Below are 11,007 nucleotides of genomic sequence, written 5' to 3'. Positions count from 1 at the left end.
TTGGGCCTAAAATTGTAGCTACGGTTGATGAAGTGACATTGCTCATCATATGAATCACTTGAGCTCGAAGCTTGTGCCATCTTTACAGCTTCTTGATTACTATTGGCATTGGCTGCGGTAAGTCCCTGGATTTGATTAGTCAAGAGCGCCATTTGAGCCATGAGAGACGTCGTTTGATCCACATCATAAATTCCTGTTGCTCTCTTCACAGTGGACAGTTCATTTTGCCATTGACAACTATTCATTGCCATGTCCTCAAAGAGATTGAGTGCATCCCCGGGTGTCTTTGACAAGATGGTTCCACCAGCCGCTGCATCAATATGAGCCTTAGTTTGCCCAGTAAGCCCATTGTAGAAAAGTTGAACTTGGAACCAATCTTCAATACCGTGTTGAGGACACTTGCGGAGCATCTCTTTAAACCGTTCCCACGCCTCATATAATTTTTCGTACTCAAACTACCGAAATTGAGTAATCTCGGCCCTCAGTTGAGACGTCTTGGAGGGCAGAAAGAATTTGATGAGGAACTTTTGGGCTATGGCCTCCCATGCGGCTACACTCCCTGATGGTAAAGATTGAAGCCATGATCGAGCCCGGTCTCGCAAGGAGAATGGGAAGAGTTTCAAACGGATGATCTCGGCACTCACTCCATTAATCTTTACTGTGTCACAAATCTCCAGAAAAGTGGCCAAGTGGATATTGGGATCCTCGTGCGGCAAGCCTCTATATTGGTTCTGTTGGACCATGTTGACGAGGGCCGGCTTGAGCTTGAAGTTGTTAGCATTGACTTGTTGACATTGGATGCCCGAATAATTCTCGTTCACTACGGGCTTGAAATAATCTCGCAACGTCCGTTGCTAGTCTGCTTGGTTTTGTTCCTTGGCCATGTTCTTAGCCCTAGCTCACCGTTCTCTCCTTAATGCTCGAACAGTTCGTTCAATATCTGAAGCCAAAGGTAAGAGTTCCGAGCCACGTGCTTTTTGCATGCACCTACGAACACAACAAAAGAAAAATAGATAAATAAATACAAATAAAAAAAACTTAGATTAAAATAAGATATCTCTTCACTATAGTAGTCTAATTCTTTGCCATTCAATTCCCCGGCAACGGCGCCAAAAACTTGTTGCAAATAATTTGACTATGCTTGCAAGTGCACAAGTCGTACAAGTAATAAAGTGGTCCGAAGATCGATATCGTCCCACGAGGATTGCGTTAAGAATGTAAACTAACTATTGTGAATATCATATCTTAGCTTTATCTAAGCGATCAAATTTGGATGTGATAAACTCAAAGAAAAACTAAAATAAAGGAAAACTAAATCAAAAGAAAAGATGACAGTAATGAATAACACGTGCTAAAATAAAAACGAAAAATCAATATAATGAAAATGTTAGGGTCTTGACTTCATTTTATTGCGATTATGTTTCTCCGTAGTAATGCGCCTAATCTAATTCAACGTTCTCAAGAACCTAGAGTGACGTGTATCCTTATACCCTCTCTCGAGTGCCGCATAAAGAATGTGTAGGTGATATCAAGCCTATATATCTATACAACTATTCATCCCTACCTTCATTAAGTTCCACTCTAGAAACAATTCCTGGAATTCCACTTCTCAATTTCACAACCTAAAATTGTTTCGGTTACCTAGGCAATGTTTATCTCTCGATCTCACACCAACCTAAGTTGTTCTACCCGTTTCTTGATTGCCTGAATGTTCCCCTCTCGAGTATTAATCCTCACAATCTAAATCTGCCCAATTCAAAATCTCATAAAGCATAGCAATATATAGATCATAGATTTGGCAGCAGTAATTCAAAATGGAACACGAAAGAAACGAGCTTTAATTAAATGCACATTAAAACGTCGAAACAATAATCACAAATAGAGATTCATCTAAACCCTAACAAATAAGAAAATTAGCCACACATCATGTGGCTCTCAGTGTCAAAATAATATTCAAAATCTAGAGAAATACAAGAAGAAAGAGAAGAAAGAATGCTTGCAATTCTTGAAGAACTGCTCCAATCTCCAATCCTCTCCGATTCAGTTTTTCTCTTTTTGAAAACCCTTTTTCTCCCCCCTATTGCAGTTTTTAGTCTCTCCTTTTATATCCCACATTCTGTACGCCTCCCCAGAAGCCCATCACTTTCCATAAAAATCTCATTTTTTAACCTAGGGCAAAAACGCGTGTTTTTAATGAAATCGGGAGGAAACATATCGCCTACAAATAGGCGACATATCGCAGCTTTCTCTGTTTTCTGCACACCATACTAGGGCAGGCGGCATATCTCCTGTACGTGGTGACAGATCGCCTGGAGTCTGCGACATATCTCCTGGAAGGAAGCGACATGTCTCAGCTCTCGCTGTCTCTTCGTCGATTTTTGCTCCTTTTCAAGCCGCATAGCCATCTGACGGCGACGTATCGCCTCATTCTCTGTCTTTTTGATCCAAAATGCCTCAAAACTCAGCGATTTCATCTATTACTGCACACTTAAGGGAAAATCATCAAATCCACATAAAAACTTGAGGAAAAACATGCCGAAACTAGCTAAAGGAGTAACGAATGAGTGCATAAATTACGCACTCATCACCATGCTTTATGAGATTTTGAATTGGGCAGATTTTTATTATGAGGATTAATACTCGAGAAGGGAACATTCAAGCAATCAAGAAACGGATAGAACAACTTACGTTGGTGTGAGATCGAGAGATAAACATTACCTAGGTAACCGAAACAATTTTAGGTTGTGAAATTGAGAAGTGGAATTCCAGGAATTGTTTCTAGAGTGGAACTTAATGAAGGTAGGGATGAATAGTTGTATAGAGATATAGGCTTGATATCACATACACATTCTTTATGCGGCACTCGAGAGAGGGTATAAGGATATACATCACTCTAGGTTCTTGAGAATGTTGAGTTAGGTTAGGCACATTACTACGGAGAAACATAATCGCAATAGAGTGAAGTCAAGACCCTAGCATTTTTTATCATATTGATTTTCCGTTCTAATTTCAGCACGTATTATTAATTACTGTCATCTTTTCTTTTGATTTAGTTTTCCCTTATTTTAGTTTTTCTTTGAGTTTATCACATCCAAATTTGATCGCTTAGATAAAGTTAAGATATGATATTCACAATAGTTAGTTTATATTCTTAACGTCAATCCTCGTGGGACGATATCGATCTTCGGACCACTTTATTACTTGTGCCGGGGATTGAGCGGCTAAGAATTAGACTACTATAGTGAAGAAATATCTTGTTTTAGTCTAAGTTTTTTTTTATTTGTATTTATTTATCTATTTTTCTTTTGTTGTGTTCGTAGGTGCATGCAAAAAGCACGTGGCTCGGAACTCTTGCCTTTGGATTCAGATATTGAACGAACTGTTCGAGCATTAAGGAGAGAACGGTGAGCTAGGGCTAAGAACATGGCCAAGGAACAAAACTAAGCAGACTAGCAACGGACGTTGCGAGATTATTTCAAGCCCGTAGTGAATGAGAATTATTCGGGCATCCAACGTCAACAAGTCAATGCTAACAACTTCGAGCTCAAGCCGGCCCTCGTCAACATGGTCCAACAGAACCAATATGGAGGCTTGCCGCACGAGGATCCCAATATCCACTTGGCCACTTTTCTGGAGATTTGTGACACAGTAAAGATTAATAGAGTGAGCGTCGAGATCATCCGTTTGAAACTCTTCCTATTCTCCTTGCGAGACCGGGCTCGATCATGACTTCAATCTTTACCATCAGGGAGTGTAGCCGCATGGGAGGACATAGTCCAAAAGTTCCTCATCAAATTCTTTCCGCCCTCCAAGACGTCTCAACCGAGGGCCGAGATTACTCAATTTCGGCAGTTTGAGTACGAACAATTATATGAGGCGTGGGAACGGTTTAAAGAGATGCTCCGCAAGTGTCCTCAACACGGTATTGAGGATTGGTTCCAAGTTCAACTTTTCTACAATGGGCTTACTGGGCAAACTAAGGCTCATATTGATGCAGCGGCTGGTGGAACCATCTTGTCAAAGACACCCGGGGATGCACTCAATCTCTTTGAGGACATGGCAATGAATAGTTGTCAATGGCAAAACGAGTTCTCCACTGTGAAGAGAGCAACAGGAATTTATGATGTGGATCAAACGACGTTTCTCATGGCTCAAATGGTGCTCTTGACTAATCAAATCTAAGGACTTACCGCAGCCAATGCCAATGGTAATCAAGAAGCTGTAAAGATGGCACAAGCTTCGAGCTCAAGTGATTCATATGATGAGCAATGTCACTTCATCAACCGTACCTACAATTTTAGGCCCAACAACAACTTACCGACATACTATCACCTCGGGCTCAGAAACCATGAGAATTTCTCTTATGCCAACAACCGGAATGTTTTACAACCAACTCTGGAGTCGAGTAAACCGGCAATGGAAAAGCCTTCCTCATCGCTTGAAGAGCTTTTGAAGACGTATATTGTGGACTCTAAGGCTCGTCTTGATCAACATGGCGCTCGTCTTAACAACATTGAAACTCACTGCACCAATTTGAGAGGCACTATGAAGGCACTAGAAACACAAGTTGGCCAATTGGCTAATGCTATAAAAGGGCAATCATCATGGTCCTTCCCAAGCGACACAGAGAAGAACCCAAGAGAGTGCAAGGTCATCACATTGAGGAGTGGTAAAGAGCTTGAAAGCCCGAGTGTTCAAAACGTCATGGTTGATGAGGAGCCTATCAAGAGCAACGATGATGGTAAGGACAAGTCAAAGGAGGAAAATCTAGAGGCAAAGAAGGAAGCACCGGTGGTTAGACCGGGTTCGATCACTTTTCCGGATAACCCACCTCGTATCACTCCCCCATTGCCATTCCCTCAACGGTTCCAGAAGAAGGCGCTTGACGAGCAATTTGAGAAATTTCTCAATATCTTCAAGAGGATCCACATCAACATCCCCTTCGTGGACGCTCTAGAGCAAATGCCAAACTATGCCAAATTCATGAAGGAAGTTATGTCCAAGAAGCGCAAACTCGAGGACTATGAAACGGTGAAGCTTACGGAAGAGTGTAGCGCTATCATAAAGAGACAACTACCGGAGAAGTTGAAGGATCCGGGTAGTTTTACCATCCCATGCATAATTGGAGAACTTCATATTGAGAAGGCCTTGTGTGATCTTGGGGCTAGCATCAATCTCATGCCTCTCTCTATCTTCCGGAAGCTGGACCTTGGAGAGATCACACCTACCACCATCTCATTACAATTGGCAGACCGCTCTCTCACCTACCCTAAAGGTATTATCGAGGATGTCTTGGTTAAAATTGATAAATTCATTTTTCCAGCTGACTTTGTGGTGTTAGACATGGAGGAAGACCAGGAAATTCCTATTATTCTGGGCCGACCTTTTCTTGCGACCGGGAAGGCTTTGATTGATGTCCATGATGGTAACTTGACACTCCGGGTGAACGGCGAAGAGGTAAAGTTCAACATTAGTAACGCCATGAAATTTCTGGAAGAGCGACCAAGTTGTAACCGGGTGGATGTGGTAGCCCCGTGTTTAAAGGACTTCTTTCAAACCATTATTTATAAGGGCCCTTTTGAGAGATGTCTTTCAACACCGCTCTCTAAAGGGGATCTTGGGGTGGAGTTCGGTGCGTGTGAAGTGGACTTGATTGATATTGTCTATGCTCTAGAGGCACTACCGGAGGAGAAGGCTAATCCGAAGGAAGGGGATGTACTTATGGTGCCCACACTTTATAAAGGCTCAGAATTGAAAACCACCACTAGTGATGGGCTAGTTTTGAAGCAATTACCCGACCATCTTCGCTACGTATTCTTGGGAGATGATTCTACTAAGCCGGTCATAATATCGGCATCTTTGAGCGAGGAGGACGAGTGGAAGTTGATCAACGTGCTAAAAAGGTACTCATCCACTTTTGCTTGGTCAATTTCTGACATTAAGGGTATTAGTTCGGCCATTTGTATTCACAAGATTCTCATGGAGGACTCCTACAAGCCTTCTATTGAACACTAACGAAGACTTAATCCCGCAATGAAAGAGGTTGTGAGAGCGGAGGTTTTGAAGCTATTAAATGCCGGTATTATATATGCCATTTCTGATAGTTCATGGGTTAGTTCGGTGCAAGTGGTGCCAAAGAATGGTGGCATGACGGTAGTTAAAAATGAGAAAAATGAGCTCATTCCAAACTCGCACGGTAACGGGGTGGCGAATGTGTATTGATTATAGGAAGCTAAACAAGGCCACCCGGAAAGATCATTTTCCATTGCCCTTCATTGATCAAATGCTAGATCGATTGGCGGGGCACGACTACTATTGCTTCCTTGATGGCTATTCGGGTTATAAGCAAATTGCCATTGCCCCGGAGGACCAGGAGAAGACCACATTCACTTGTCCATATGGCACATTCACCTTCCGCCGGATGCCTTTCGGTTTATGCAATGCGCCGGCTACCTTCCAACGATGCATGATGGCCATCTTTGCCGACATGGTGGAGAATATTATGGAGGTATTTATTGACAACTTCTCAGTCTTTGGTTCATCATTTGATTCTTGTTTGCACAATCTTGGGTTGGTGCTTCAAAGATGTGTAGAGACAAACCTTGTGCTTAATTGGGAGAAGTGCCACTTCATGGTGAATGAAGGGATTGTCCTTGGTCACCGAGTTTCGTCGCTAGGTTTGGAGGTGGATCGAGCCAAGATTTCCACAATTGAGAATTTACCACCACCAACAAATGTGAAGGGAATTCGAAGTTTTCTCGGCCATGCGGGATTCTACCGGCGATTCATTAAAGATTTCTCTAGGATCGCCAAGCCACTTTGCAACTTATTGGAAAAGGACGTGGTATTTTTTTTTTATGACTCTTGCCTCACAGCCTTCAATATGCTTAAGGAAAAGCTCATAGCGGCCCCCATCCTAATCGTCCCCGATTGGAGTGAACCCTTCAAGATTATGTGCGACGCTAGTGAGTATGCTATTGGAGCCGTACTTGGTCAACAGAAGGAAAACGTTTTTCGGGCAATCTACTATTCAAGCCGCACTCTCAATGAGGCCCAAGAGAATTACACAACAACTGAGAAAGAGATGTTGGCAGTGGTATACTCATGCGACAAGTTCCGGCCTTACATCATTGGGTCCAAGGTTATTGTATTTACGGATCATGCGGCCATCCGGTACTTGTTCGAGAAGAAAGATGTGAAACCCTGATTGATTAGATGGGTCTTATTGCTACAAGAGTTCAATTTGGAGATCCGGGACAAGCGAGGCGTTGAAAATGTGGTAGCCGACCATCTATCTCGCCTTGAAGGGGTTGTTAAAGAACAAGGAGCTTCGTCCATTCTAGAGTCATTTCCGGATGAGCAATTATTTGCAGTTGAGGTAAAGCTCTCGTGGTATGCTGATCTTGTCAATTATCTTGCATGTAAAGCTTTACCACCGGGTTTAACCTCTCAACAAAAGAAGAAGTTCATGCATGATGTGAAGCACTACATTGGGATGATCCCATTCTTTTCAAACGATGCGCCGATCAAGTCATTCGGAGGTGTGTGCCGAAAAAGGAAACCCCGGATATCTTGTTTCATTGCCATTCATCTCCTGTCGGTGGGCATTTTGGAGTTGCACGGACCGCCACTAAGATTCTTAAGAGCGGGTTCTATTGGCCTACTTTGCACCGGGATTGTCATGAATTCGTTAAGAATTGTGACTGGTGCCAACGTGTAGGCAACATTTCGAGACGACATGAGCTACCCCTCACTAATATATTGGAGGTTGAGATATTTGACGTGTGGGGGATCGACTTCATGGGACCATTCCCGCCTTCATTTGGTAATCTCTATATCCTTTTGGCAGTTGACTATGTGACTAAATGGGTTGAAGCTATTGCAACTCCCACAAATGATGCTCGGGTGGTAGTCAAGTTTATTCAAAAAAACATTTTCTCACATTTTGGCACACCTAGAGATATACTTAGTGATGAGGGCACTCACTTCGCCAACAAGGTGTTTGATGCGCTCATGGCTAAGTATGGAGTCCGGCACAAGATGGCCCTTTCTTACCATCCTCAATCCAATGGCCAAGCGGAAATTTCCAATCGGGAGATCAAGCTTATCTTGGAGAAGACTGTGCAATCAAATCGGAAGGATTGGTCAAACAAGCTTGACGACACTCTATGGGCATATAGGACGGCGTTCAAGACACCTATTGGCATGTCTCCGTACAGGTTGGTGTTTGGGAAGGCGTGTCATCTACCATTTGAGCTTGAACACCGGGCGCATTGGGCCATTAAGAAGCTCAACTTTGATTTGAAGGCCTCGGGAGAGAATAGACTTCTTCAACTCAATGAATTGGAAGAGATTTGTAATTAGGTGTATGAGAATGCGAGGATTTACAAGGAGCGCACAAAGCAATGGCATGATAAGAGGATCCTCTGCCGCAACTTCATTCCGGGAGAGAATGTACTTCTATTCAACTCTCGCCTTAAACTTTTTCCCGGAAAACTCAAATCACGATGGTCCGGTCCATTCACGGTTACGAAAGTCTTTCCATTCGGCGTTGTTGAGATACAAAGAGGAGATGAACCTGCCTTCAAAGTGAATGGACAACGCCTTAAACACTATTTCAGAGGCAAGGTGGAAAAGATTGCGAGTATCAAGCTCGTCGAGGACATTTGAAATATGAGGTACTATGTCTAGCTAAGGACTTTAAACGTAGCGCTTCGTGGGAGGCAACCCACATATGATGTTTCTTTAATTATGTGTCCAATGGAGTTCTTTGTTCGAAAAAAAAAAATTTTTGAAGAAGCAAAACAGGAAAGCGAGACAGAACGACAGGCGATATGTTGCCTATAAAAAGGCGACATATCGCCTAAAGGAAAAAGGGAGATTAGGACAGAGCGAGAGGCGATACGTCGCCTGAAATCAGGCGACATATCGCCTAAAGGAAAAAAGGGCGATTGGGACAGAGCAAGAGGCGATATGTCGCCTGAAATCAGGCAACATATCACCTAAAGGAAAAAAAGGGAGATTGTTATAAAGCGAGAGGCGATACATCGCCTGAAATTAGGCAATATATCGCCTGATGTATTTAAAAAAAAACGTTGAATAAGGGGTCATTCGAACACCCCATTTTCAAAACACCTCCTACGTCTCTCTCTGTCTCGATTTCCCTCCCTTGTCTCTCTTTCTTCACTCCCTCTTTCTCTCACTTTCACAAATTTCCCTCCTTCATCCCTCTTTCTCCATCTCCTTCCCTCACTCATCTCTCTCCAACTACCACAACCCCTCCCTTCTTACCACAAAATCCGGCCACCATTGTAGCACATCCCCAGCCACCGTGAAGCACATCACCGAAAATTGCTGCAACAAAATGGGAGAATTTTCCAACGTGCTCCAATGGTTCTAGGGCTCCAACAAATTCCGACCAAGGTAAGAATTCTTCTTGATGCAACTTGGTGGTATTGTTGGGGAGTGTTGATGAACTGTGGTATTGTTGGGGAGTGTTGATGAACTTTGAGAATTAGGCTTGAAAATTTCAGTTTATGCACATTACATGTTCGATAAAATGCCTAATAGACTGTTTTGCGTGGGACTTGGTTTTTCAACGTGAGAAATCCTTGTGTGGTAGAGACGCAGGTAGTAGTAAGTAAAAAAAAAGGGGGGGAAAAGAGTGGTTGTCGCCGGTGATTCGACTCAAGTTTGGGGGAGAGTTTTGCGAATAGTTTGGTCATTCTCGGTGCTCGGGTGTCATTGTTATTCTTGGTCTAAGTGTTATTGATATGGCCCCAGGGAAGAAAAAGAAGATCACCGCCTCCGCGTCAACTTCGTCCTTTACGGTTAAGCACTCCGCTGTCAACAATGAGGCAGCGAAGAAGTATAAATTATGGAATGACAAGAACAAGACTATTATCATGGAGTCGGTTTTTCAACCGGATGAGGGGGATGGGCAGTTACTTCGGATGATCAACCAGAAGGGGTGGCAACAACTATGTTAGGTTCCTGCCACTGGAAACATTAGTCTGGTCTGAGAATTCTATGCCAACGCCCACGTAGAAAGGGATAACCAACAAGTCAAGGTCCGCGGGGTTTTAGTGTCTTTCACTACCGAGACGATCAATTCTTTTTTCGACCTACCGAACATCACTGATGATTAGTATTATCGATTACTTGAGGAAGGGCCGGACTATCAACAGATTTTGCGTGAACTTGCCGCTCCTGGGTCTGATTGGGTTTATTCAACCAACAATCCAGAGACTCCCTGACATCTTCCCAGTTCGTGCCTTAGTATCTATGTGAAGATGTGGAACTTATTCGTCATGTCTACCTTGATGCCCTCCACTCAGCATTCTGAAATTCTGAGAGATCGGGTGGTACTCCTCTACTGCATCTGCGCCGGGAAATCCATCAATGTGGGCCGACTCATTAAAGACAGTATCTTGCACATTGCCCGTGGAACCACAACCGGCGGACATGGGCATGCAAGTCTCATCACTGGGTTATGCCTTGCCGCTGGTGTTCCAATTTCGAAGGACAAGCCCTGTTTACAATGTGGTACCCTTGACCATCGTAATGTCACACGCACCACCCAATGGTCCGGGGGTCAACCTAATCCTACGGGGCTGGGTTTCATTATCGAGGATCCGGCCAATCCTCCACCACTACTTGTATGCCCCAGACAGCGTCTTCCTCCTCCCAGAAGAGACTTTAATCGGGTCGCCCACGAGTCTAGAGTACGTGAGCGTATGGCGGCGCAGACAATGGCTAGACGCTCACGCCCTATGGCATCTTCCTCCCCGGGTACAGAAGGCACCAGTTACAGCCTCAACGATATCGGTGAATTACTTGTTCAACAGGGTACTCGGTTGTCCAATCTTCAGCTTGAGCAACGTATCCTTCGCCGCGTCACGGACGTACATGAGCGTCAACAATGCTTGCCACATTATGCGGCAGATTATTTTGGAGCATGGCCTCAAAATTCTGGCTTCACCAACTATCCGCCCTTCCCCGACGCTC

At 43.8% G+C, this 11,007-nt stretch overlaps 1 protein-coding gene and 1 non-coding gene across 2 annotated transcripts; both read left to right on the top strand.

Moving 5' to 3' along the window:
- The first annotated feature begins 381 nt into the window (after window positions 1-381).
- Window positions 382-488, top strand: LOC112091776. The gene has a single exon (XR_002902305.1). It is a non-coding gene; the product is annotated as a small nucleolar RNA R71 (small nucleolar RNA).
- A 3,739-nt stretch (window positions 489-4,227) lies between these two features.
- On the top strand, window positions 4,228-6,015 carry LOC112091773. Its single transcript, XM_024166217.1, has one exon. The coding sequence runs from the start codon at window positions 4,228-4,230 to the stop codon at window positions 6,013-6,015; it is 1,788 nt and encodes a 595-aa protein (XP_024021985.1).
- Window positions 6,016-11,007: the final 4,992 nt, after the last annotated feature.

This window comes from Morus notabilis, unplaced genomic scaffold (genome assembly GCF_000414095.1).
Source record: "Morus notabilis unplaced genomic scaffold, ASM41409v2 Scaffold724, whole genome shotgun sequence".
Classification (NCBI taxonomy): domain Eukaryota; kingdom Viridiplantae; phylum Streptophyta; class Magnoliopsida; order Rosales; family Moraceae; genus Morus; species Morus notabilis.
Note: the sequence above shows the minus strand (reverse complement) of the source record. Positions and strands in the feature narration are given on the sequence as shown.

Coding starts and splice junctions, on each gene's coding strand:
- LOC112091773 (XM_024166217.1), top strand. CDS start 4,228: ATGGCACAAGCTTCGAGCTCAAGTGATTCATATGATGAGCAATGTCAC.